The following is a 27919-nucleotide window of genomic DNA, read 5'->3' on the forward strand; positions in this document are numbered from 1 at the left end:
GTCATTCTCTGCTATTATAATGTCTATTCATAGATGAGCACAAGCATGATATCATGACAATCAGATTTATAGTAAAATAAGGAAGAATATGCTCTGAAGTTTTTGAAATTCTAGCCAAGTAGTGTTGCCTTATGTTATGCCCATATTTCAATCCATAAATATAGACATGCACCTTGATGTTGGTCTCAAAAATTAAGAGGACTCATAAATGCAAACAATTATCTTAGGTCGGGACAGGCTACAATTAACAAGAAATATCCATCTTGCGCTGTGTTACAACATCACAAACAGTTAACAATGGTGAAAATACACAGCAAGGTGAAAACGTTCTGAGATTATCTCAGATTTGACCAGGATAATCAAGAAGCACACGGAACCCAAAATGATGTCACTGGAACGGGTAGATAACGAGTTCTCTAAGAGCTTGATAAGCCCATTGATCTACGTACTTGTGAGTATGTTAAAGGACTAAGGGCTGTAATGAAGATAGGATCTATCTCGCCACTTTCCATTAATAATGCGTAAAGACCAATTTAGAAGAACCAGCTCTAGACTGTTTCTTAGTGTTATGGTGGGAAGAAGCATCAAGTTATCTCGCAATTTACATCTTGCTATATCTTCTATTATAAAAGGATGCAAAAAAAAAAAACTCTAATTGTGTTGTGATAATTTGCACACGCAAGTGCACATATCGTGACAAGTAGTAAACTCACCAAGAGTGAGGTCGATCCCACAAGGATTGAAGTTAAGTACGTTAAAATTAAACTTCTACTTCTATTTGGTTGAATAAAAATTAAGAAAGGATTAAAACTAGAAAATAAAATAGTGCAAGAATAAGCAAATAAACTAATAAGGAAATTAATGGTTAATAAAAACTAGGGCTTCGACTTCAATTCTTTCTATTGATTATGGCCTAATAAGATTATCTCTCTACTATTATCAATTTCTATGCAGTAGCAGGTTTACTAAGGTAATTTATAGTCTTCTCAGATATATAAATCTCAATCACATGCAAATTTTATACTCTCGTGATAAATTTAACACGCAACAGGCATTTATAAGCTATCTAAACCATATAGGTACTCTCATCCTATATCAAAATTCAGTTCTATTTCACTATAGCATAATTGACACTCACTTCTCAGATTTCGCATCAAAATCATAGACAGATAATTGATGATCAGACAATTAAAAGTAGTTTAGTACGAATGAAATAGAATACATAAAAATTGGGAGGGGGCAGGAAATAAATCATATTAATATCATAAAGCAATATCAAACAATATCCATCTAACCCTAATCAAGTCTTTAGCTACTCATGTTTATGAAAGCAAAATCACACATATTAATTTAAGAAAAGAGAAGAAAATAGAGAAGAAAAGAATGTTGAAAACCCTTTGAAGAATGCCTCCAGTATCGCAGTTGATCTTTGAAATTCGTGTTCTATATTTTGATGTTTATTTCCCTCTGAATTGCTTCCTAAATTGCTTTGTACCAAAACTATTGAAGTCCATTTCTTTTATAGCCAAAAAATGATAAAATAAAATAAAAATCGCTGAAGAAAAAAATCTATTCTCCTTAGGATTAGAAAACCTATTCTGGTTAGGATTAGAAGAGGAGGTGAGTTTTTTGTTGTGTTGACTGATAGTATTTTTGCCATAACTCTCTCGATATTGCTCGGAATTGGACGATTCAAGATATTCCGAAAAGATAAAAGAGAGATCTAGAACCGTTATGTTTTGACTTTTTCCAAGATAAACAGAACATAGTCGAATTCAGGCTTGAAGTTTCATCTTTATTTTCTTGCACAATTTTCTCTATTTTATATATCACAATCCAGTCTCGACGGTTCACGGGTGAACTGCTGACATTGGTCCCCTAAGAATATATTTTTATTTATTTTTTAAAAAATATCACCATTCTTGACGGTTATTATAAAAAATCGTCGAGATAGATACCAATCTCGGCAGTTACATGAACAACCGCCGAGATTGGGGTGTCGAGATAGCCCAATTTTTTAGTAGTGATGGTTGATTATTCTAATTCCTTTTATTCAAGTTTGAATAATCATGTTGTCATTACTTAATTATTATTGAAAGATTTTTGGATGATAGTCATTGATAGATATGATTTGTTCATCCAATAGTTGTAAGTCTAGATTTTCAGACTCCTTTGATGCTTTACCGCTGGTAGTTTATTGGTATAGCTTTTAATTGAAGGTGTTGTTAGGATTTTCTTCTTTGTTATTATAAATGACACGGTTAGCATATTTTTTTTAATTCCCCTCTATGACTAATTATTTGTTTGTTTTACCTATTAATGTAAATAATCGTTTTTCTCTCAATCAATAAAAGAAAAACATGTACTTTGATTTATTACAAAAAATCTTACTTTTAGTCACAACAAAACTTGTGACTATAAATAAAAAAGTTGCGAATTATAAATAATAATTTTTATGTTGGGATTAAAAAGTCCGTAGCTAAAGTTATTAGTCACAAAAAATCATATTTGTTGTGACTAAATGTGTTTTTAATCACAATATTTGTTGTGACTAAAATTAAATAATTGACAACTTGTATCTAAATACTATATTTAGTCATAGGTAATTTTTTGTTGTGACTAAAAATTATATTTAATCACAAAAAATTTATGTTGTGACTAAAACGTTGCACTAAAGATAATTTTTTTTTTTTTTGTAGTGATTGGTGGTTAATTGTTTTATAATTAATATAATTGATTAAAAGAAACATATTATGGAAGATTTCAATTACTTAGTTGTGTCTACTAACAATCCTCTTGTTGTAAAGGTACATATATGAATATGTCTCTCCCCATCTTAGTACTTATATAATCCAAAGAAATTAGTCCAATATGAAATTATATCTTAGCTACATTTAATTTGGCACGTAACCAATATGAAAATGAGTAGTAACTAAGAAGTTTCCCTTCTTTATGCATTAATTTCTGCTTAAAACAAAATTGAAAATTGTGTTGATTATTGATGAGATACATTGTACTATACTTAATAATAAAATATAGGAGGAATTAATCTATATTACTATTGAAACAACAAACGTATAAGTGGGTATTGTTTTGATTTTCGAATAAGAGAAAGAATCCAAACCGAACTTGGCTTTTTAATTCTAACTTTCTTAATAATCATAAGTCATGTGTTATTTAATTAAAAAATTGGGAGAAAGAAAAGAATCGAGTAAATTATGGTTAGATCAATTTATAATAAGATTATATTTTGGTGCTAGTTGTTGGCTGTACATGTGAATTTGTGGGAAGTGGCCAGAAGATTTATATATATATATATATATATATATAAATATATAGAAACAGGGGTGATTCTACAATGCACCCCCTTAAAATGGATGTATTGATGCACCCTTAACTTATTTCGGCATGCAGAAAAAAAAATTTAGTCTAATTTTTTTTCATATTTATGTACGTTATAGCTATTTAAGATATCCTACAAATTTTTGGAAAATTCAGAATAATTTACAATATAGAAAATAATGTTCAAACAGTCGATTTTACACGCGTATAAAATAAAATAGTTACGCGTGCAATACACTGTTTGAACATAGTTTTCGGCGTGTTAAATTTTTCCAAATTTCTTAAAATTTTGCAGGATGTCTTAAATAACTATAACATGTATGACCATGAGAAAAAATTTGACTAAAAAATTATTTCGGATGCTAAAACAGATAGGGGTGCATCAATATATCCATTCTAAGGGGTGCATTGTAGAATTTTCCTAGAAACAGTATTGTGCTCTTGAAATGATATATATAATATAGAAAAATTCTACAATGTACCCCTTTAAAATGGATATATTAATGCACCCCTATCTATTTTAGCATCCGAGATAATTTTTTAGTTAATTTTTTTTATGGTCATGTACGTTATAGTTATTTAAGACATCCTGCAAAATTTTAAGAAATTTAGAAAAGTTTAACACACCAAAAACTATGTTCAAACATTGTGTTGCACGCATGACTATTTTATTTTATACGCGTGTAAAATCGACTATTTGAACATTGTTTTCTATATTGTAAATTATTCCGAATTTCTCAAAATTTTGTAGGATATCTTAAATAGCTATAACGTACATGAATATGAAAAAAAATTAGACTAAATTTTTTTTTCTAGATGCCGAAATAAGTTAAAGGTGCATCAATACATCCCTTTTAAGGGGGTGCATTGTAGAATCACCCTATAATATATAATATATATATATATATATTTATATAAATGTATGAAAAAGGTGTGAAAGAAAGAAACAAAGATATTAAGAGTATGAGCATTGCTATATTATATATGATGCCTAACTGACTATAAGGTGTTTTGCTCTAAAACAACAAAAAAAAAAGACAATTTTTTATAATCACTTAATATTATTAAAGTAAAATAACTGAAATGATATTAAATTATATCAATAATTGAAATGATATTAAATGATATTAAATTTTTTATAGTCAAATAAATTAATAGGCACCAAATTAATATGGATGTTAAAAAAAAAAAAGTAATAGTATCCAATACTATTTATATACTTTATGATAGTGTATAGTAAAGCTCACAATACCAATACTTAGTAATAATAATCCACAATAATACATAAAAAAAAAAAATCCGAAATGTGGTAAAAATTGGATATACTCAATCACTCATAGATTGCTTCCCCATTAAATTTTACTAGGTATAGTTATGCCTGTCATCAAATAGTAATTAATTGTCCAAATTATATATTTAAGAGAATTGCTAAAAGGTATTATTGGTACCGAACACTCTCCTCAGTGTCATACCGACGCTTAGTATTGTGTCCCATATAATTGAAGAAAATAGCTTTTATTTATGATATTTCTTTAAATTTTGTCAAACGGTCTACAAACAAAGTAACTCATTTCTTAGCAAGAACTACAGTCTACTGGCGCTATTTTTGATCGTGTTTATTGAGTGAGTAATGCTCCCTCGGAGTTCATTTCTGTAATGATGAACGATTTATTGCTTTATTGAAGTTTTTTTCTTCTTGTCAAAAAAAAAAAAATAGTTTTTCGAAAATATTGCTAATTAATCGTGATACGCCACTTATAGAAAGTGCTGGGCACCACTAGTTCTCAATAATAATGCTCAATAATTAAATATACGTCATCCGTATCTAGCTATTAATTAAGTTTATATGATTAGTTAATGAGTTAGTTGGCCAGTAGGAGTATATTCTACCACACACACAAATAGTTATTATTTTTGTAGGAACATGGAACATGCATATATATATATATATATATCTAATATATATGACTCGTACATAATTAATTATATCTTTGTCAATTCATGATATCTATCGACTCACACTTGAAAAAATTGTTAATTTCGGTGATAACTTTTTAGTCACAATATAAATTTTTTGTGAACTTTTAGTCACAATAAAAAATTATTTGTGATTAACACATAGTATTTAAATATAAGTTTGTCACTAATTTAGTTTTAGTCACAACAATTATTGTGACTAAAAATATATTTAGTCACAACAAATTGTAATTTTGTGGCTAATACATTTAGTTAAGAACTTTTAGTCACAACATAAGAATATAATTTATAATTAGTCATAAATTTTTTACTTTTAATCACAAGTTTTATATTGTGAGTAAAAATAGAATTTTTTATAGTGTCATCTCCATCATACGTGTCCATACCTAGCTATTAATAAAGTTTATATGATTAATTAATGAGTTAGTTGGGCAGTACGAGTACTATTCTACCACACACAGATCTTTATTATTTTTGTAGGAACATAAAATATATATATATATATATATATATATGACTCGATCGTACATAATTTATATCTTTGTCAATTCATATCGATATCTATCGACTCATCACCATCCCTTTCTTTCTTATATTCTACTGAAGAAACTTTTTTCTTGCTATAATACAACGTTATTCAAAGGAAAAACTATAGGTAAATATACTATACATATAAATATATATATTTGCAAATCATTCTATAGTAATAACATATATGCTTTTGTTAATTTTTAACATTATTGTGATGTTGTTATTATGTATAGATTTTGTCATATATATCATATATGTTGTATAATTATTATTTTCGTTATCTATCAATTAAACCGAATCTTAACATAGATAGATAAATAATTAATTCTTCTCTATATAAGATTTGACTTATATATATATATTTGGTCAAAAAGAAAAGTAAAATTAATATTGAATTAAATAATTTATTTTTAAAATATAAGTTAACAAATTAGAATTATATATGATAAAAATAATATTGAATAATGATGCATGCATGATCGATCGGATATATTTAGAAACAAATCGATCATTATGTATATATATATATATATGCACACACATGACATCATATATAATATAATATAATGATTAGTTTACTATACCAATCAATTTTTATGTCAAGCTATGTTTGATCTCATGATATGTAGATTTGAGAGAGAGAGAGAGAGATAGTTAATTAGGGCAAGCTATGTGGAAGTTGAAGATAGCCGAGGGAGAGCCATGGCTTAAAACGGTAAATAATCACGTTGGGAGACAATGTTGGGAATTCGATCCCGATGCCGGCACACCACAAGAACTTGCTCAAATCGAACACTTTCGTCAACAATTCAACAAAAATCGATTTTGCAAACGACAAAGCTCCGATCTACTTATGAGAATGCAGGTATATATATATAATTAATTAGAGAGTCTCACACTGCTAATATATGTAATACCATGTATACTCACCTTATATACTATAGTACATTAATTCTTAACAATATTATAATTATTGAGTTGCAGCTTATAAAGGAGAGTAATACTACTAGTAGTAGTAATTGTTTGGAGAGATCAATGGAAATTAATATTGAAGAAAGTAATGATATTGATAATTTTAAGATGAGAGAAGAAGGAGTTTTAGTGAAGAACACATTAAGAAAGGCTCTTACTTACTTTTCATCAATTCAAGCCCATGATGGCCATTGGCCTGCTGAATGTGCTGCTGGATTAGTCTTTCTTCCTCCACTGGTAATTAAACAATTTACTATTTAATTAACCTTAATATATATATTATAATTAATACTATTTTTGTCTCATGTTCCATTAAATATCAATTAATTAATTGACTTTATAACACATTAAATTGTTATAGATTTTTCGAAAATTTACAAGACGTCTTACATAATTATCACTACAACAAAAAACAGCTTCATATATAAAAGAAATAGGGTGACTATTCAATGGTTACATTTTTATTGTAACCATATGGTTACATTTTTTTTTTAACCTGTAATAGTAGGTTACTAATAGGTAGACTTTCCATTTTTAAATTTAATTAATTATAATTAACTATTTTCTTAAAATAATTAATTAAATAGACATTCCTTTTTTAGAATTATTTAATTATAATTAACTATTTTCTTAAAATAATTAATTAAATATTTAACAAGACCTCTTTTAGCAATTAATATTTATATATAAATCCTTACTTGAATTATTTTAATAATTAAGCCATTTAATTATAATATTTACAATAAAATTTATTTTTTTTACAAAAATTAAACTTCTTTTGACACAAATTAAAATTCTCTTCTTATAATAAATTTTCAAATAATTAATTATTTTTTAAATGATATTTAATTATTTTGTTACAATTATATGAACTAAGTATGAGGTCTCAAGCTAATCAATCAATATCAAGTGCAGTCATTTTTTTTTCTAAAAAATCCTTCAACTTATTTCATTTTTTAATTTTTAAATATTTAAATAAATAAAAAATTAAATAATTAAGTGTAATAATTTAAAATTAACATTACATGTATAATAAAATTTAAATTATGAAATTATATGTGTATAATTTTAAATTATAAAAAGTTTTGCTATAAAATTTTAAATAATTTAAGTATAAAAAAATAAATTGCTAAAAGTCCTCATATAGTATTAAATTGAAAAAAATTAATTAATAATTATAATTAATTTAGTTTTAAAATATAATTAATCTTAATTAAAGTTTTATAAGGAAATAAATGATTAGGTTACTTTCAGGTTACAAGTTATTTATTATTTATTTTTATTTAATTTTCAAATTAATCACAACTATTTAATAGTAATCCAATGGCTACAAAAAATGTAACCATGATGGTTACAATAAAAATGTAACCATTGGAACCTCCTCCAAAAGGAATAAGATTAAAACTAGTTGAATATCAAAAACACAAAATAAGTGTATCGGTACATTCATATTAAGGGGTGCATTTCAAACATCTCTGATTTTGAGGTATTTTTTGAAACTACATCCAATTTTTTTAATACGATAATTTACATTGCAGTTGTATCAAACAGTTTACAAGTTTTCATAAAACTGTCATTACAAAATTAAATAGCTATTTTTAGTAACAATTTTTTAATGTCACAACATAAATTTTGTGTGACTAAATGTGAATTTTAGTACAAATAAAAATTACTTTGTGACTAAAACATAGTATTTAGATACAACTTATACGTTTAGTTACAACAAATTGTAATTTTTATGACTAATACATTTAGTCACGGACCTTTTAATCACAAATTTTATAGCGAACTAAAAGTAAAAAATTTTGCAGAATACGAAAGCCGACATGCACATGTACAACTAAATATTTTGTCTTTCACACTATAAATTATATTCACAAAAATTTAAAAACTTGTGAAATGTCTATTATACTACAATTTATATATACACATATATAAATTAGTAATACATAAATTTTCTAAATATTGAAAATAAGAATAACCCTAAAGGCTAGAATGATATCAAAAATTAAAAAAAAATATATATATATGTTTTTAGTATAAAATTTTCCTATATATATGTAATAGAATTTGCATTTATTAGAGCCCGAATCTTTTCAGCATGTGGAGGAGTTTTAGTCTTTTTTTTTTTATGTAACAATTTACATATTGTACTTTACATACATCCTATATTTTTTTTTTCTTTTTTTTTTAAAAAAAAAAAGTCTTAATATAGTTTTACAGTATTAAAAATATTGTTCAAAATAGTTTGTTTGTGTTCAACAAACTGTGTTTAATTAAAAGTTGTTTTTGATACCATAAATTGTATAAAAATTTTCAAAAATTAATAGAATATTTGTTATAATTATAATATGTATACATTATTATAAAGTAGCCTTAATTTCCATAGTATTGGTAAGACCTAATTAATTAAGTGCTAAAACTAATTAATTAATTACAGGTAATAGTATTATATATTACTGGATCACTTAATACTGTTCTTGGACCAGAACACAAGAAGGAAATTATTCGCTACATATATAATCACCAGGTATAATTATTTTTTAACGAGTATTGCTATAAAGTATCAGTAGTGCCTAAACATTGTTGGTTCATATATCCGTTCATTCTTTTTTTTCTTCATATATATGTTATTAGTTAATTAATTATATATTATGTATTAGAATGAAGATGGAGGTTGGGGACAACATATAGAAGGCCCTAGCACTATGTTTGGCTCTGTAGAAAACTATGTTTCTTTAAGGTTGTTGGGAGAAGGTCCCAATGATGGTGAGGAAAATTCTATTGCTAAAGGAAGAAAATGGATTCTTGATCATGGCGGTGCTGTTGGCATCCCATCTTGGGGAAAATTTTGGCTATCGGTACGAACAATATAATATTATCATAAAATATATATTTGCCTTTTTAATTAAGAAATAATTAGGATTTAAAAACTTTTTATTAATTTATTAATTTGGTTTATTATTTTAATTATATATTAGGTGCTTGGTGTGTTTGAATGGTCAGGATGCAATCCACTTCCCCCAGAACTCTGGCTATTGCCTAGAGCGTTTTTCCTTCATCCAGGTCCAACAATAAAAATTTATTAATTCACGAATAATCTCTAATTTATTATAGAAATAAATTAAGTTCAATTTAAACTAATATTTATAAATAAAAATAACTTCAAAGTTTAATATATCTTTTTTATGAATCAGCTTCAGCTTAATATATTCAACCAACAAAATCTATACAATATAACACCTAAAACAGGCCTGAAGAACACATTCTAAACAAACAGCAAAAAAAGATAAAAAGAATTACAATTGCCTAAACCATGTTGCACATCTATTTCCTTCAACATTTTCGAAATAGCCATTGCTATTTTATCTTTAATATCTTGTTGAATTCTTTGACAACTAACTGTGATTATTTGCATACATTGAAACCAAAGGGCTTTATTTCGAATCATCCATATGTGATACACCAAGGCAGCTATAGAAACTGCATAAACTTGCCTTCGAAATTTAGAAATTTTCGCTCTATCAATCCATCTCAGAATAGTGCTCAAATCCGAGCCCATGCATCTCCAACCAATCCACTTTTTAATCTCCTATAAATAAGTCTTGTTGAAAAAACAATTAAAGTAAAGATGTTCCACGGATTCAGCCTGGATTTCACACAATAAACATGTATTCTAAGTTTAATATTAAGTACTAAGTGTACCTGTAAATAAGAATAATTACCTCTTAATTAATTAATTACATATTAAAATCTTTGAAGCGTTTTTGTTTTTTTTTTCTTTTTTAATGTGATATTCTACTATATTATACAATATATATTTTTTTTTTGTTTTCAAAATAAAACTAATTAATAGTGTGGTTGAAATTAATAAAGCTTTAGTATTTCTACTTTTGTAGGGAAAATGGGCGCGTTAGCTCGGTTGGTGTACATGCCTATGTCATTCTTATATGGAAAAAGATTTGTTGGACCAATCACTGGGTTGGTTCAATCATTAAGGCAAGAACTCTATACAGACCCTTATCATCAAATAAATTGGAACAAAGCTCGAAACACTGTTGCTAAGGTTTGTTCAAAACATCAACTCATATAATATATTTACAGAGAATATGCACTTTAATGTGTCAAGCACCACAACGCGTCACATTGATATATTTTGAAGGTGCCTAATAGTATAATACTAGTATGTTTGTGTATTGCTATTAGGCACAATAGAGTCTAGCATGTGGGGTCTTATAAATGAAATCAACACTGAATTGCACCAGTATCGATATAACACCATAAGAGTATTAATCTTAATGTTTGAATATGATACATAAGCAAAAATATATATATAAATATGTATGTGTTTAATTAATAAAGATGTGTTTAAATATATAGGAGGATCTGTTTTATCCACATCCTTTGGTTCAAGATATGGTGTGGGGAGTACTTTACCATTGTGCAGAACCAATACTAAAACTATGGCCTTTCTCTAAACTAAGAGAAAAGGCTCTTAAAGTTGCTTTGAATCATATACATTATGAGGATGAAGTTAGTAATTATCTCTCTGTGGCCAGTCAAGAAAAGGTAAATAAGTTTATCAAAAAAAAAAAAAAAAGAGAGAAGGTAACTAAATTAGTGTAATGTCGTTATGAAAAACAAACATGCCCCTATTAATTATCGTCTTATTGTTTGGTTAAATGATCTATTATTATCAATATAATGAACATTCTAATAAAAATAAATTTGAAAATAAAATATTTTCGCGTAAAGACATTTTTTGCGCAATTTTTTGCACGTAATCTAATCTAAAAATCATTAAATTAAAGGTAGTATGTAATAATTTAACCTCGAGGTGTTAAGATCAAATTGGTTATATTTTTTATATCTATTTATACTAAAAGCTAGCTTCAGGTTATATTAAAAAAATAAAATAGAAGAAAATTTATTAGCTCAGAATATTATTTTGTACCATTTTAAAAAATGTATGGTTTAATTTATCATTTAACAAAATAAAAGATCCAAACAAATACTTTTAACAAAGATACAGAATCTAAATTAATATTTACCTTTAAATCTAGTATGATAATCGATGGCTTATACAGATAGTAAGTATGCTAGCTCGTTGGGTTGAAGATCCATGCTCAAAAGCCTTCAAGTGTCACCTGGAAAGGATTCCAGATTATCTTTGGATTGCTGAAGATGGAGCCAAGTTTCAGGTACTTTTTAAAAATTCATATTATACACACATATATATAGAGCAAGATTACCCTCTACAATATTTTTTACACTTTAAGAAATTATAATGGTAAATTTGACAATTCATGCTTAAAAATTGTTCATGGTCTTTTAGTATGTCACATTAAAATGTATAGAAATTTAATACTCTAAAATTAATCAAATCCCAAATTACCCTCCTCATACCTTCAGTCTTTCTCTCGGCCCTCTCTCCCTCTCTCATGAACTCTCACCAAACCCAACCGATACCCACGATCACAGAATCAGACCGATCCAGACCATGACCACCGCACTACCTCCGGCAAAACCCACTCTGAAGAAGAAATGTAAGACAAAATTGAGGAGGATATATCGCGAAACCACAAAGACAATTTTTTCTAAGTACTAAAAATAAAGATATATAATTGGCCGGCAGTAAAGAGTTAAAAGTGATGATAATTCTACACTCAAATTATAATTTTCCTATAATACATGTATATTATAAAATATTATTCAATAATTCTTTTTAATTACATTTTAAATAATTGCAATATGGAAAGTTCACATTTTAAATTTTTTATATATATATTTATATATAAGGGTGTTGGTGCTCAATCATGGGATGCAGCTCTTGCTGTTCAAGCCATTATATCATGTAACCTAACTCAAGAGTTTGCTCATACTCTTCGAAAAGCACATCACTTTTTGAAAGCTTCACAGGTTTGGTCCCAAAAAACATATATATCTATATATATATATATATATATATATATATTACATTTCACATAGTAGCTAACCACATGGCTTTATTGTTGTTATTGTTTAGATTCGTAACAATCTACCTGGAAATTACACTAAAATGTACAGACACATATCTAAAGGTGGTTGGACCTTTAATACTGCCGACCAAGGTTGGGTAGTCTCTGATTGCACTGCCGAGGCCTTAAAGGTAACAAACATATAAATATATGAGTATTATTATTGGGCACCGACTCTAGTGGTGCCTAACATCTTAGGTGGTGTCTCACGATTTATTTTTATAAGATATATGGGACCTGATACTTAACTACACTAATGACAGTATGACACCGAGGAGGGTGCTAGGTACCAATAATACTTTTTAACAATTCTCTATAAATAACAAATATGTTTAATTAATAATAGGCCACACTTATGCTCTCACAAATCTCACCAAGTCTAGTAGGAGAGAAAATGGACACAGAGTGCTTCTATGATGCAGTAAATGTTTTGATGACATATCAAGTAAGTCTTAATTATAACAATCTCTACTACTTATTTTACTTATAACTATAATAAGTATCGTGTAAAAAAAAATAAGACACTTTTATTATAGATTTTTGTAATTTTTATTAATATATGACTATATATGTACAGAATAATGAAGGAGGTTTCTCTGCCTGGGAACCCCAAAGAGGATATCATTGGTTGGAGGTAATATTTTCAATATTTTTGTTTTATTTAAAAAAATGGTGGAGAAATTTTTTGTTAATAAAATCAGTTTGAATATTTTTGTCTAATTTTCTTTCTAATCATATCCTTTCAGTACTTAAATCCCATAGAGTTCCTTGCAGATACAGTTGTTGAAAGAGAGTAAGATCATTTTATATCATCATTAATTAACATATATTTTATTTGATGAATGTATGTGATAATTAATTAATAATTACTTTTCTACGTACTAATTAAATTAATTAATTTGTGCAAATGTGTTAATAATTTCAGTTATGTAGAGTGTTCTTCATCAGCTATCCAAAGCTTGGTACTCTTTAGGAAATTATATCCAACACACAGAAGAGATGAATTAGACAAATGCATTTCTAAAGGAGAAAGTTACATTTTGAATTCACAAAATTCTGATGGTTCATGGTAATATATAACATATATTCATGAATTTTTAATAGCATGCACATGAGATAAATTTATGCATATATATATATATTTATATATATATATATTGTATATATATATATATGGGAAATTCTATGGTAGACTGAAAAAAGGGGTAGTACACCGATGTAACTTATTGTTATTTATGTTCTCGACATATTCAAATAGTTTTAATTTTAATTTTTTTTATGGTAGTATACAGTGTAGTATTTAAGATTTATTGTAAATTTTTGAGAAATTTAAAATATTTAACGTGTCAAAAGTAATGTCAAAACAATATATGTTACACGCTTGAGTATTATTTTATTTTATACATGTGCACAATAAACTATTAATTTGAATGTTACTTTTTATGTTATAAATTATTTTAAATTACTTAAAACTTCGAGAGCGTAATAAATAATTATATTGTACACTCATGTAGAAAAATAAATAAATATTAAGACTATCTAATTTCAAAAATACTATTAAAGGGTGCATGGGTACACTTTCTAGAATTAAAGCAAAAAAGTAGCATATATAAACAAATAATGAAAAATAATAATTTATAATAATAGAAATGGAGAGAGGTTGATGTAGGAAATAATTTGTATAGGAAATGGGTTGTAGTAGTAGTGAAGGTTTTTTCAAATCTCATCACCTAATTCTACTAACATACTTAGTTGGGACTAATATTATGCAAAATAATTAGTTGGGACAATTAATTAATTAACCTTAATTATTAAGTAAGTTGTAACGTCCTCGCTTCAAGCCTGTATTAGGCCCTTACACTCACAGAATAATGGCTCTTATACACGAGTACGTCACTCGGCTGCTTCATAGACTGATGACTGACCTTACAGACCAACATGAGTGTTTCCAGCGTGCTTTGTCTTCACTCGCACATTTCTTGGGAAAACTTCCCAGGAGGTCAACCATCCTGAAATTACCCTAGGCTAGTCAAGACGCTTAACAGTGGAATTCTTTCGTGATAGGCTACCAAAAAACAAGATACACCTTGTTGATATAGGTAGTACCAATCAATCCTTTGAAGCCTTCTTCATCTTTGTAGTCCCATGCCTACACAGTATCAAAATCATCACACATGACCTTCCCCAGGCGATGTGGGATTGCACAGCTTACCTGGTATTTTTCCTTACGGATCACGGGACTACTGACCGTCACATAAGTTTTAATAATTAAAATAGAATTAGCAATTTCCATGTTTGATTGTTCACTTTAGTTATGTGTTTAGGAATATTTGGTTACCTACTCTCAACATATAATTAGCTAATTAATACTATATATCAAATATACATGGACTCAGTTGGGTGAGAATATTTGCTTATGTTGTGTATACTCAATCAATAATGTATTTGATTAGAAAATATATTTTTCTAATTTAAACTTTTCACTTACATGATAATAATATTTTTTTTTTTTTGAAGTTATCATTGATTAAGAAAAATTAAAAACTAATTAAGCATTTACAAAATATGGGATTAATTAGGTATGGTCGTTGGGGAGTTTGCTACACATATGGTACTTGGTTTGGGGTAGAAGCATTGAGAGCTTGTGGTAAGAATTACAGCAATTGCCCTAGCTTCAGAAAGGCATGTCAATTTTTACTTTCCAACCAACTTTCTGATGGCGGTTGGGGAGAAAGTTACCTTTCGAGCGTAAATGAGGTGATATTCTTAATTAACTCCATTATCGTATATATATTTTTAGAGAAATGCTAAATAGTACGGTGTCACTATTAGACATTGTCTAGTATCACCTCGTTATATCCCTATTGATGTTGTTTAGTATAATATGTTTCAATTTAGTAATTATCATAAAATGTCGTTAATTATTTGACAAAAAATTTTACTTTTAGTAACAACAAAATTTGTGACTAAAAATAAAAAGAATATGACTAATTATAAATTAACATTCCTATCATGTTGTGAATAAAAGGTCTGTGACTGAAAGTATTAGTCACAACTTGTATTTAAATATAATGTTTTAATCACATGTAATTTTTTATTGTGACACATTTAGTCACAAAAAATTAAAATTAATGTTATAACTAAAAATTTGTCACTTTGTAATATAGTACTAGGAACCATTATATTCTTAACATATATAACTTTGTTCTTAACATATATAATTTATGGTGAAAATTATAATAGGCTTATTTTATTAATTTAAAAAATTATTACTAGCAAAATTAGTATGACTTAATAAGAAACAACTACAAAAAAAAAAAAAAAAAAAAAAAAAAAAATTGTATTGAGAAACAAAAACCTTCCCCTCCTAATAATTAATATGGCAAAACATAATTTTAATTAGTATACAAATTATTAAATATACAGTAAATTAACAAATTTATGGTAAGTTTATATATCTTGAAATAAATAATGTAGCTAATATATAAGTAATTATATTTATGATGTGAAATAGGTGTATACTAACATTGAAGGAGATCGTTCAACTGTGTTCAACACTGCATTAGCAGTATTAGCTCTTATTGGAGCTGGACAGGTAATTAACTAATAATTACAATTAACTACTTCATAATTAATATATTGCTTTAGATCTTTTCAATCAATAATGGAATGCTCATCATTATAATGTAATTAATATATGCACCCTATTAAAAGGGCCAGGCTTGGGCTAAGGCAGGCTAGCACAGGCCTAGGCCCAGCCAGCCCAAGGGCCCAAAAGTAAAAAAAGTTTATTTTTCTTACTAATTTTTAAAAATATCACATTACTTTCGAAAATGATCCAATAATTTTATTGCTATCTAAGACCCAATTAATTTCAGGGTCATGCCTATTATACATGTACATAAAAAAAATCAAAACTTTTCCATGTATATATAGTGTTAATTAATTAATTGGATCGATTGAACAGGCTGAGATAGATCCAACACCTATACATCGTGGAATAAGATTATTGATCAATGAACAAATGGAAGATGGTGACTTCCCTCAACAGGTTTATATTTATATATATATATATATATATTTATTTACACCAATATTTAATCTAATGGTGTTATTTGATGACAATTACGTACGTAAAGTGATTAACCATGCATGCATGCAGGAAGTAAATGGAGTATACATGAAGAATGGTGTCTTAAACTTCGCTTCATATCGTAATATCTTTCCAATATGGGCTATAGGAGAATATCGTCGTCAAGTTTTACTTAATTAATTAATTATATTAATTAAGCTTCATTAATTATGTGAACAAACTTAACTTATTGATGATCATATAATAAGTTCATCAAGTCGTCTCTCTCTCTCTCTCTCATCTCTTTCTATATATAAATATTTATACTATTGTAATAAAGGACCTATGTCAAGCATATTGCTACACAAGTATCCTCATTTATTATTTATTTAATATATGGGGATTCATGATATGAAGTGTTAAAAGTTTGCTTAATTAATATTTAAAATTCATTTTCAGTATATAAGTTTGCTACTAATTATCATTCTTACCTCCTTACATTATATTTACTGTTATTTTACTTTTTTTTTTCTTCTACTAGTATGAGATTATATTTCACCAAAAAAATAATTACAGACTATCAGCACCACTAAAGGCCTAGATTTCATTTCTTTCACTTTACAAAACTTCCCACCAATATTTGAGTCAAAGTGTGGACTGTTCGAAGTGTTATTAAAAGATTAGAAAAAAGATTAATTTGTGATAGAATTAATTATGGTGTATAGGGGATAAGTTGAGTCAAAGGGATAGAAATTGAGTTGAAGCTTTGAGTCAATGCATGTAAGTAGTCTTTATACTTGTTTGTAATTGTTTGTGCACAATACAAGTTTATTGATTTTCAAAAGAAAAAAATTAAAAAATGAAACTACCCACCAATCACTATCTTGTTTTTTCATATTTTTAGGCATGACCATAGTTATCCGGTTCTTCCAAATGTGATACATAGTGGCTGCAATGGCAGCCGTAAAAACTTGCTTCCGAAATGGAAAAACCCGAGATCTTCTAACCCGCGCGCCGAACCAATTGTTTCAAACTCAAGTTCAGTGCCCTCCAACCCAACCAATCTTTGATATGGCTTAATGACAAGTGAAAAACAAATGCTCAATAGTTTCATTCGCATTTCCACCCACTAAACATACTTGATCTTGGCACACTTTAAACCGAAAAAATCTTTCTCTAGTTTGCAATCAGTCCAACATAGCCAACCAAAGAATGACTCGATGTTTGGGTACATTATAACAACCCCAAACCTGTCCATACCAACTAACTTTCTCCCCCATTTTATTCAGTAAATCATAACCAAATCGGATAGTGTATTATCGACATTGCTGCAGCTGATATTCTGTCATGATTCTCTTCATCTCTCTTTCACTTTGAAAATTTGTTGCCAATACCAACTTCCTTGACTTATGGAATCATACATCCACCAATTATTGCTTTGTATATAAACATTGTACACCCATTTTACCCAAAGATTATCTTGCTTTTGAGCCACCGCCCAAACATATTTTCCCAAGGTCCCTTGATTCCATGGATTCAATTTCCTGAAGCCTAAACCTCCCTCATTCTTGGGTTTACAAAGATTACCCCAAGACACATAGCTCGACCCTCCATATTCAGTCTCTCCTTTCCAAAGAAAGGATCGAAAAATCGCATTTACTTGCTTCAATATTCTTTTGGGCAGCAACATTATTTGAGCTCAATATGCATGTATAGAAACTAAGACAAAATTGATCAAAGTTACTCTACCTACATAGGGGAGGTTATGGGAGCTCCGGGTTTGAATTTGGGCCACCATTATAAGGCCTTCACATTCAACAACGGCGAATCTCTTGGCACATATAGGAATGCCCAAGTATCGAAATGGCATAGAGCTTCTCACAAAGCTTGATGCATCAAGGACCCTTTGAATTGCTCCATTCCACAACAAACACTGTCGATTTAGCCTCACTTGGGTGCAAGCCATTAGTTTAAGGAAAAAGCTTCAAACCTTGCAATAATAGATAAATAGATTTGAAGTACCCAGTACAAAATATCAAAACATCATCTGCAAAGCATAAGTAATTTAACACGAGCCCTCGACATCTTTCATGAAATTTAAATCCTTCCTTATTCCTAACTTTTATCAAAATCCTCAATCGATAAGTACTCCATGCCAAGCACAAATAAAAGAGGAGACATAGGATCTTCTTGTCGAAGACAACGCTTAGCTTCAAAATAACCATGTAACTACCCATTTATCATTAAGTGCTCAGATACAAACCATAATCAATTAAATAAAATTTTCAGGAAATTTGAAGGCGCGCTTGTAACATTTCCTCTATGAAATCTCATTCCACCGTATCATAGGCTTTCCTCAAATCAAGCTTAATCATACAGTTGGGTCTCGAATTTTCCTTCCACAATGTCTCACTAAGTCTTGATTGATCATTACATTATACGCAATGAATCGACTTTGTACAAAACTATTTTGATTTTGAGATATGAGATCAGGAAGGATTATTCTCAATCTAGAACAAATCAGTTTTGTAGCCACTTTTTAAATAACATTGGAGCAAACAATAGGCCGATAATCACTCACATTAGCAGGACATTTACTTTTCGGAATAAGAGACACTGTGGAGTTTTTTTTTCCTTCAAAAGCTTCCCTGAATGCAAGAATGACAAGACAACATCACAAACTTCATTCCCCACCAAATTCTAATTATATTCTTGGAAAAAATAACTTCTAAATCCATGAGGTCCTGGAGCCTTGTGACCTGGAATTTTCCAAACCACCTTTTTTACATCATCCTTTGTAAAAGGAGACAATAACATTTGGCTCTGTTTAGCAGTAAGTTTCGGTCAAAGGTTCATTATTCTGCCATTCACTTTTTTTCTTGTTCTATTTTGGTTCCAAGCAAGTCTTTATAGCACATTAAAAAATCTTCACTCACCTCTTAAGGTTTGTCATACCAGTTTCCTTTCATATCAGTCACCGAGTACATATTGGCAATCTTACGAGCACGAATACTGGCATGGAACATGGAAGCGTTTTCATCCCCTTCTTTCACCCAATAAAGTTTTTCCTTTTGGTGTAGAAAAGACAAAAACACCTTGTGAGTCTTCATAATTCTGCCAAGAACTTATTTCATGCAAGATAAGTGTGATAACATAGGAGGAGGGGGAGCACCTCCTGTGCCTCATGGATACTTTCAAAATTCTCGAGGAACCAAATGGCATACCTGTGATGGAACAAGAAATAGGGGATCCAAAGTGTGATAACACATGAGGAGGGGGAGCACCTCATGAATATAATTATGAGTTGGAATGTAAGGGGTCTCAACAAACTCGATATCTTCAAGTGGTTTTGGTTGGGCTCCTTGAAACTCGAGTGAAAACTCAAAAGTTAGGTAATCTTTATCAAGTAATGTTTTCTGGTTGGTATTTTTCATCAAATAATCCTTGGCATCAGAGAGGTAGGATAATAATTAGTTGGAATCCGAGAATTTTTTCAATTGATATTCTGAAATGCTCTAGTCAGATTATGCATTTGAAGGTTTGGAAATAGGTAACAAGGATTCTTTCTTGGTTACTTTTGTCTATGCCTTCAATGATGAAGTGGGAAGAAGCAGATTATGGGAAGAATTAAAAATGATAGCAGCCAATAGTACAGAACCGTGGCTCATCATGGGGGATTTCAATGATATATTGAACCCCGATGAAAGAGTGGGGAGAACTGTCAAAGTAAGTAAATCAACAGCGTTTAAGGAGTGTATGGAAGTTGTAAAGTCAAAAATTGGAGCAATAAGCAAGAAATTTCTACTCGGATTCATTCAAAAATTGATAGGGTCTTGGCAAATCAAGAATGGTTGAATAAATATGAAATGTTGAGGTTGTTTTTATTTGGGAAGGTCTCTTTGATCATTGTGCAGCTTTATTAACGGTATATCCAGAGTTTAAAATGGAAAGACAGCCTTTTCAATTTTTTTCGAATGTGTCAGCAAATGGAAGGCTTTGTGGAGCTGTTAAAAGGAAACTGGAAGAAGCATGTGGAAGGCAAAACTCGAGTTGGAGATATAGTGGCTGCTGATGTTCAAGCTTTTAAATAATATGATAGACAGTCAGGCTGCTTTACAAAATCAGCCATTAAATGAATATTTATGTCAGAAGGAGATGGAAGCGAGGAAAAAATACATGGAGATTCACAAACCATATCTCTCTTTCCTTCACCAGAACTAAAGTTCAATGGTTGAAGGAAGGTGACGATAACACAACTGTTTTTCATGCTAGCCTAAGAACTAGAAGGATGAAAAATAGAGTTCTTTCTACTCAAACTATGGAAGGAACATGGGTGAAAGAACCAGATCAAGTGAGTGAAGCTTTCCTAAATTTCTATAAGACCTTGTTGGGGTCTAAGATGGATCAAAGGAAGCATGTACACCATCAGATCATCAATCAAGGGCCAAAATTATCTGAACAAATGAGAGATTTTTTATTGCAAGAATTCACACAAGCTAATGTTAAAGAAGCTTTGTTCAACATTCCTAGTTGTAAAGCACTAGGTTCAGACGATTTTAGTAACTATTTTTTCCAAGATAATTGTTGGGAAAGATGTTACTAATGCAGTCCTCTCATTTCCCCATTCAGGAAAGTTGTTGAAAGAAGTGAATTCTACAAGTCTAACACTCATTCCCAAAGTGAATGCCTTGAAAGTGTTAGTGATTTCTGACCGATAGCATGTTGTAATGTTATTTACAAAGTGGCAACCAAGATGATCTGTATGAGATTGCGAGAGGTACTACCAGAACTTGTTGCTCAAAACTAGAGTGGTTTTATACAAGGAAGATATATTGCTTACAATATAATATTTTGCCAAGATTTGGTAAAATATTATGGGAGGAAGAACGCAAGACCAAGTTGTATGATAAAGCTGGATTTGAGGAAGGCTTATGCCACTTTGAGTGTGACTTTATTGAGGAGATGATGCCTGCCATGAATTTTCCCCACAAGTTCATCGAATTAGTGATGGTATGCATTCGAACTCCTACATTTAGTCTTTTTTTTAATGGAACCATGCATGGCTTTTTTGAGGTTAAAAGGGGAGTTAGACAATGAGACCCTATGTCTCCCCTAATTTTTGTCCTATATATGGAATACCTTTCTCGGATCTTAATTAAAGTTTGAAAGAAAATAGATTTTAAATTCCATGACAGGTGTTTGGAGTTAAAACTAAATTATTTATGCTTTGCAGATGATGTTGTTTTATTTTGTCATGGAGATTTTAAATCTATCTACTTTCTTCTACAAGGTCTTAAATTGTTTTCCAAGTCATCTAGATTATTCCCAAATGAAATGAAATCAACTTTGTATTGTTGTGGCATGAAAGAGGGAAGAGATTCAAAGAGTATTGGATTTCTCGAGTTTTATTAGGAGCAAGTGATCTATCATTTAGATACTTAGGGATCCCGAATATTTGTGCCAAAAGATTAACAACAATAGAATGTGGTTCAATAGTAGAGAAGATGGTTCAAAGAATCAAAATTTGGGGGACTCGGAATATTTCCTTTACTGGCCGAACAATTCTGATAAATTCAGTGCTTATTGCTATACACTCATATTGGGCGCAGATAATGGTTCTTCCAAAAACAGTGTTAAAGAAGATAAATGCCATTTTTAGAGCATTCTTATGGAAAGGAACATCTGATACAAATAATCCTGGTTATATGACTCTTGGTCTCAGCTTTGTAAATCGAAAACAGGTGGGGGCTTGGGGTTCCGAAACAAATTGTTATGGAATGAAGTTGCTCTTGGGAAATATGTTTAGGCAGTTGGGACAAAATAAGAAAACTTGTGGGTGAAATGGGTTCATAGTGTTTATTTAAAAGACACAAATTGGTGGGACTATCATAATTCATAAGAATCAAACAATAAGATTAAGAAATAGCGAAAGCGTACCGGAGTCCATAGAATCGACCTTTAAAATGGTTTGATCTTCCAATTTGTATCAAAACTTTTCTCTGAAACTTTTTCTCTTGGTGATGGGAATACAAGAGTGAAAAGATGCGATATAAATTGGAGACCATTACCGTTTATATTACCAACAGACAAAACTGTTTGTAATATTGATTAACTATTTCTATTTGGCCCCTCATCAAAATAGAAATTGTCCTTATGCTATCCACATATTAAAATCATGAGACAATCATGCCCTTAAGTCATAAATTTTATTCTAAAATAGACCACATAAATTTTACTTATTTATGTCATGACCCAACACACATTTTATATATACAATTGTGACCCCAATAAACTTCTAACAATGGATCGCTCCGTATAGTTCGATATAGCATCATATTCACTCCTGTGGCCAATCAGATATAGTTTGGTCTCTCCACATGACTCAGGGCACGATCGTAGAGCCGCGAAGATCTCAAAATTCTTTGGCAGCGACGAGAAAGAAGAACAAAAGAAGAACTTTGTTGTTGTCGGTGATAGTGAGAACAACGGAGAATGAAATGAGAAATGGAGAAGGTACGACGAAAGCCATGGCAAGAGAGAGGAAGAAGAAATGGATTCCTTTTATAGTTTTACTGTAAATATAAATTTTAAATTTTATTTTAATATCTTTAGTGACAAAAGAATTAAGTATTGTTGTGAGTAAATGAGTCTTCAAAATAAATAGTTGTAACTAAAAGACAGTTATTAGTCACAACTTTACTAAATGATAATTAGTCACAGATTATTGTCATAAAATATATTGCGACTAAATATTTTTTTAGTCACAATTAAATTTACGTAAAAGTAACATTTAGTCACTAATTATATAATTTAAAAATTATCACAAATAATTTATTATGACTAAAATATTATCTCTTATGAGTTGCGATAAAAATATACATTTAGTTATAAATTATTTTTGTTGTGATTAAAAGTCTAAATTTTTATAGTGTATAATGTAATCTTTTTTTTTATGAAACCTATTATGTAAGGATAGGTAAATTTTAGTTATTAATTAGTATTTATAAATTAGTCATATACTAGTGAATACGTAATTGGATAGTGTCACAAACCATAAACTATAATTATTGGAGATAAATTGAGAAATATCTTTTTTTTCTATCCATTAATAAAAAATACTCTAATATTATAGTTTTTTAAAATATATCTACTTTTATAAGTAGATTACCCAATATAACTCTACTCTCTACGGAAGTTTAATATATAATTTACATTAATCTTAAGGGTCTAATAGGAACATTATCATTTATAACAGTGAGTATATCTTAAAGAATATGAAAATGAAGATAAAAATTAATACAAATAAAGTGGATATACAATGTAATTTCAATTAAGAAAATGAGCCAAGACATAACAAATAAAGTGGATATACAAACAAATAATTTCTTGTAATTATTGAGCCGAGACATAACAACCAGTATTTCAATTATGAAAATGAACAAATGAAATTAAAAAAACGATAATAATGAGACCCATAAATTATCTAGGGGAATTGTAACACTCAATTTTTTTTTTTTTTTGGATTTTATTGATGAATATGCAAAATAGAAATATCTTGATTATAAGTCACAAAACAAAACAAGTATCCAAATACATCTTAAAAATGAAACTGTAATTCCCTCTAAATTAGAGTACTTAGATAAAAACATGAAACTAAGGCATTATTGAGGTTCTAGAGCGTTTACTCGTTCGTATTGGAACTCACTTTGCTCAGTACCAATCGTGCCATACAATCTTAATTTACCCTAAAGAATTACCTGTAAGAGGATAGAAAAGAGGTTTAGGTCAAAGCCAATAAGAACATGGACAACATCACAACATAACAACATCAATATATTCTAACAACATCATAATCAAACCAACAAAGTAGGGACACTAAAAAATATGTTGTGTCCCGAAAAAGAGTCTCAAATGGCCTTTTATGTAGTAATGAACATAATATCGTTCATAAAATTCAAGCATATAATAACTCATCATCTATAATTGAAACTATCTCGAGCCAAATTAAGGACTTTATTATATCCACAAAGTTTTTTTTACATTTTAAAATTACATTTAGTGATAATTTTTTAGTCACGATATAAATTTTTTTGACTAAATGTTACTTTTAATTACTACAAAAATGTATTTGTGACTAAAACATAGTATTTAGATACAAGTTGTTACTAATTTAATTTTAGTCACAACATGTACTATGACTAAAGACACATTTAGACAATAAATTATAATTTTTGTGGCTAATAATTTTAGTCGCAGATCCTTTAGTCACAACATATATAAAAATGATAATTTATAATTAGTCATAACTTTTTATTACTTTAAATATAAAATGATAGCATTCATAACATAGTCATAATATTCTTAAAATGTCATAATAATCATAACATTTCTTGTAGTTCATGTTAGATAAATTAACAATTAACCCAAGATCTATTTGTATATAACATAGAACACAATAATAAGATATAATAATTAGGTATGTGTACCTGATTGATCCATAGCAATTATCTCTGATTGATCCACAGCAGTTACTCCAATTTGATAGTGCAATACTATCAACTAAGTCTTCCTCCCTAGATCTCTAAATCAGAAGCAGTTTGTTTTCTCTGATTATCAAAAGGTATACAATTGTGATGAGACAATATGTATTTATAGAGTTAGGGAGGGGACTTAGCTACAAAATCCTAGTTGGGCTGGGCCTGCTCATCAAAGGCTTTAGTCAACTAGAAAAGCCCACACTTCTGCTTCACCTAGACTTTACTCACAGATGCTAAGCCCATTAACAATTGATCACCAACAACATGGGCTAATACAGCAAAGAACTATCCAATCAACCCAAGTTTTAATAAAACCAATAAAATTTAATGTAAGCCCAAATAAAAAGTCTAACATTCTCCCACTTGGGCTACATTGATTTTAATACATATATATTATATATCAAAATAATTTTTGTTTGAAAACGACTCATGGGTTGAACAACAGGAAAACATTTGTGGCCACTTTAAAAACTGATAGTTCTCTGATAGCATCTCAACATACCGGTCCAATTTAACCTTTGATAATGAACTATGACAGTCATATTGTTTTTAGCTCAACAAAAGACATTCATAATCACAAATACCAAAGTATTAAATCGACATGGTCAATAAGTCTAGTAGTGTGGTAAGGAATTATGTTCAACATGTGATCAATTTAAAATAACATAATATCCTTATCAGTCCTCAATTTCACTGATACCGTGATGCTTAATAAATAAGCCAGTGAAATTAAACATACACCACTTAAAATAAGTAAGTGTCACTAAACTTGCTTAAATAATTAAGCCAACAACATATCATTGTCAATAAGCAAATAAATTTAATAGACAATGATCACAACAATATGAACCACATGCTTTCAATTCAATCATTCTCGAGAATATAACAAAACATAATTGAAAACATATCCATTCAATAATAAAAAATATTGAAACATAAAATGTAGTTCATAACTTTATTCAGAAAATTATAAATAATAATTTCTAAAAACAAACAGAAAACAAAACTCCCACTAACCCAAAAGATCAAAAGATTCTAAAATGCCCATATTAACAACATGTTTATTAAACAGCACGGCACTTAACCCTTTGGTTAGAGGATCAGCTAACATCGACTCGGTCTTGCAATTTTCAATGACAATGTCTCCTTTCTTGACCAAGTCTCTGACAGTGAGATACTTTATTTCCATATGTTTAGAAGCACTACTAATCTTGTTATTCTTTGAAAAGAAAACAGCAGCATCATTATCACAATAGATTAGCATAGGTGTGGAAATAGAATCAACCACTCGTATCTCCGAAATAAAATTCTTCAGCCACAAAGCTTGCAAAGATGCCCCATAACATGCAACAAACTCAAGATACATAGTAGATGACGTGATCAAAGTACGTTTGACACTCTTCCAAGAAATAGCAAGACTCGCCAAGGTGAAAATATAGCCGAAGTTGACTTTAAATCATCTACACAACCACCAAAATCTGAATCTGAATAACCAACAACTCGAAGAATGTCAACATGCTTATACACAAGCATAAAACTCTTCGTTCTTTGCAAATATCTCAAAACTTTCTTGGCTGCAACCCAATGATCAAGGCCAGGATCAGATAAATATCTCCCAAGAACATTGACTACGAAAGCTATGTCAGGTCGAGTGCAAACTCCGAGCATACATCAAACTCCCTACTACACTTGCATAAGGGATGTTCTTCATTGCTCCTCTTTCCAAGTCGTTCTTAGGACATTGCTGCTTAGTGAACTTGTCCCCTTTCAGAATAGGAACAGAACCAGCTTTACATAAATCCATGTTGAACCTTTTGAGCACACGATTAATGTAAGCTTCTTGAGATAAGCCAAGAACTTTTCGATTCCTGTCACGATGGATCTCAATCCCCAAAACATAGGATGCCTCTCCAAGATCTTTCATATCAAAATTGGAAGACAGAAAATTTTTGGTCTCATTTAGGAGTGACAAATCACTGCTGGCAAGTAAAATGTCATCTACATAAAGAACAAGAAAAATATAACGACTCCCACTGATCTTCATATAAATACACTGATCAAACTTGTTCTCTACGAAACCAAAAGATGTCACAACCTTGTCAAACTTCAAGTACCACTGGCGAGATGCCTGTTTGAGACCATAAATGGATCGTTTCAACTTGCAAACCAAGTGTTCTTTTCCATTCTCCTTGTAGCCTTCAGGTTGAGACATATAGACTTCCTCATTCAATTCTCCATTCAGAAAAGCAGTTTTAACATCCATTTGATGCAACTCTAAATCAAAATGCGCAACTAAGGCCATAATAATTCTGAATGAATCTTTAGTGGAAACAGGTGAGAAAGTTTCAGTGTAATCAATACCTTCTCTTTGAGTAAAGCCTTTAGCCACTAAACGCGCTTTAAACCTTTCAATCTGTCCCTTTTTATCCCTTTTAGCCTTTAAAATCCACTTACAACCTATTGGTTTAAAA

General features: G+C 29.5%; 1 protein-coding gene across 1 annotated transcript; it reads left to right on the forward strand.

Annotated features, from left to right (window-relative positions):
- The first annotated feature begins 5862 nt into the window (after window positions 1-5862).
- Window positions 5863-17402, forward strand: LOC115695836 (lupeol synthase-like). The gene is made up of 19 exons (XM_030622925.2): window positions 5863-5974; window positions 6480-6715; window positions 6835-7059; window positions 9263-9352; window positions 9486-9683; window positions 9804-9888; window positions 10722-10888; window positions 11203-11391; window positions 11910-12023; window positions 12622-12741; window positions 12848-12970; window positions 13186-13284; window positions 13417-13473; window positions 13586-13632; window positions 13765-13908; window positions 15419-15596; window positions 16354-16434; window positions 16807-16890; window positions 17002-17402. Exons 2-19 carry the CDS (start codon window positions 6521-6523, stop codon window positions 17110-17112), a joined length of 2307 nt encoding a protein of 768 aa, XP_030478785.2. The 5' UTR covers window positions 5863-5974; window positions 6480-6520; the 3' UTR covers window positions 17113-17402.
- Window positions 17403-27919: the final 10517 nt, after the last annotated feature.

Source organism: Cannabis sativa, chromosome 6 (genome assembly GCF_029168945.1).
Source record: "Cannabis sativa cultivar Pink pepper isolate KNU-18-1 chromosome 6, ASM2916894v1, whole genome shotgun sequence".
NCBI lineage: Eukaryota > Viridiplantae > Streptophyta > Magnoliopsida > Rosales > Cannabaceae > Cannabis > Cannabis sativa.

Excerpts from the sequence above, each read along its gene's own strand:
- LOC115695836 (XM_030622925.2), top strand. The coding sequence starts at position 6,521 with ATGTGGAAGTTGAAGATAGCCGAGGGAGAGCCATGGCTTAAAACGGTA. Across the intron at positions 13,285-13,416 it reads ATGTTTTGATGACATATCAA|AATAATGAAGGAGGTTTCTC; the intron begins GTAAGTCTTAAT and ends ATATATGTACAG. Across the intron at positions 16,891-17,001 it reads ATGGTGACTTCCCTCAACAG|GAAGTAAATGGAGTATACAT; the intron begins GTTTATATTTAT and ends GCATGCATGCAG.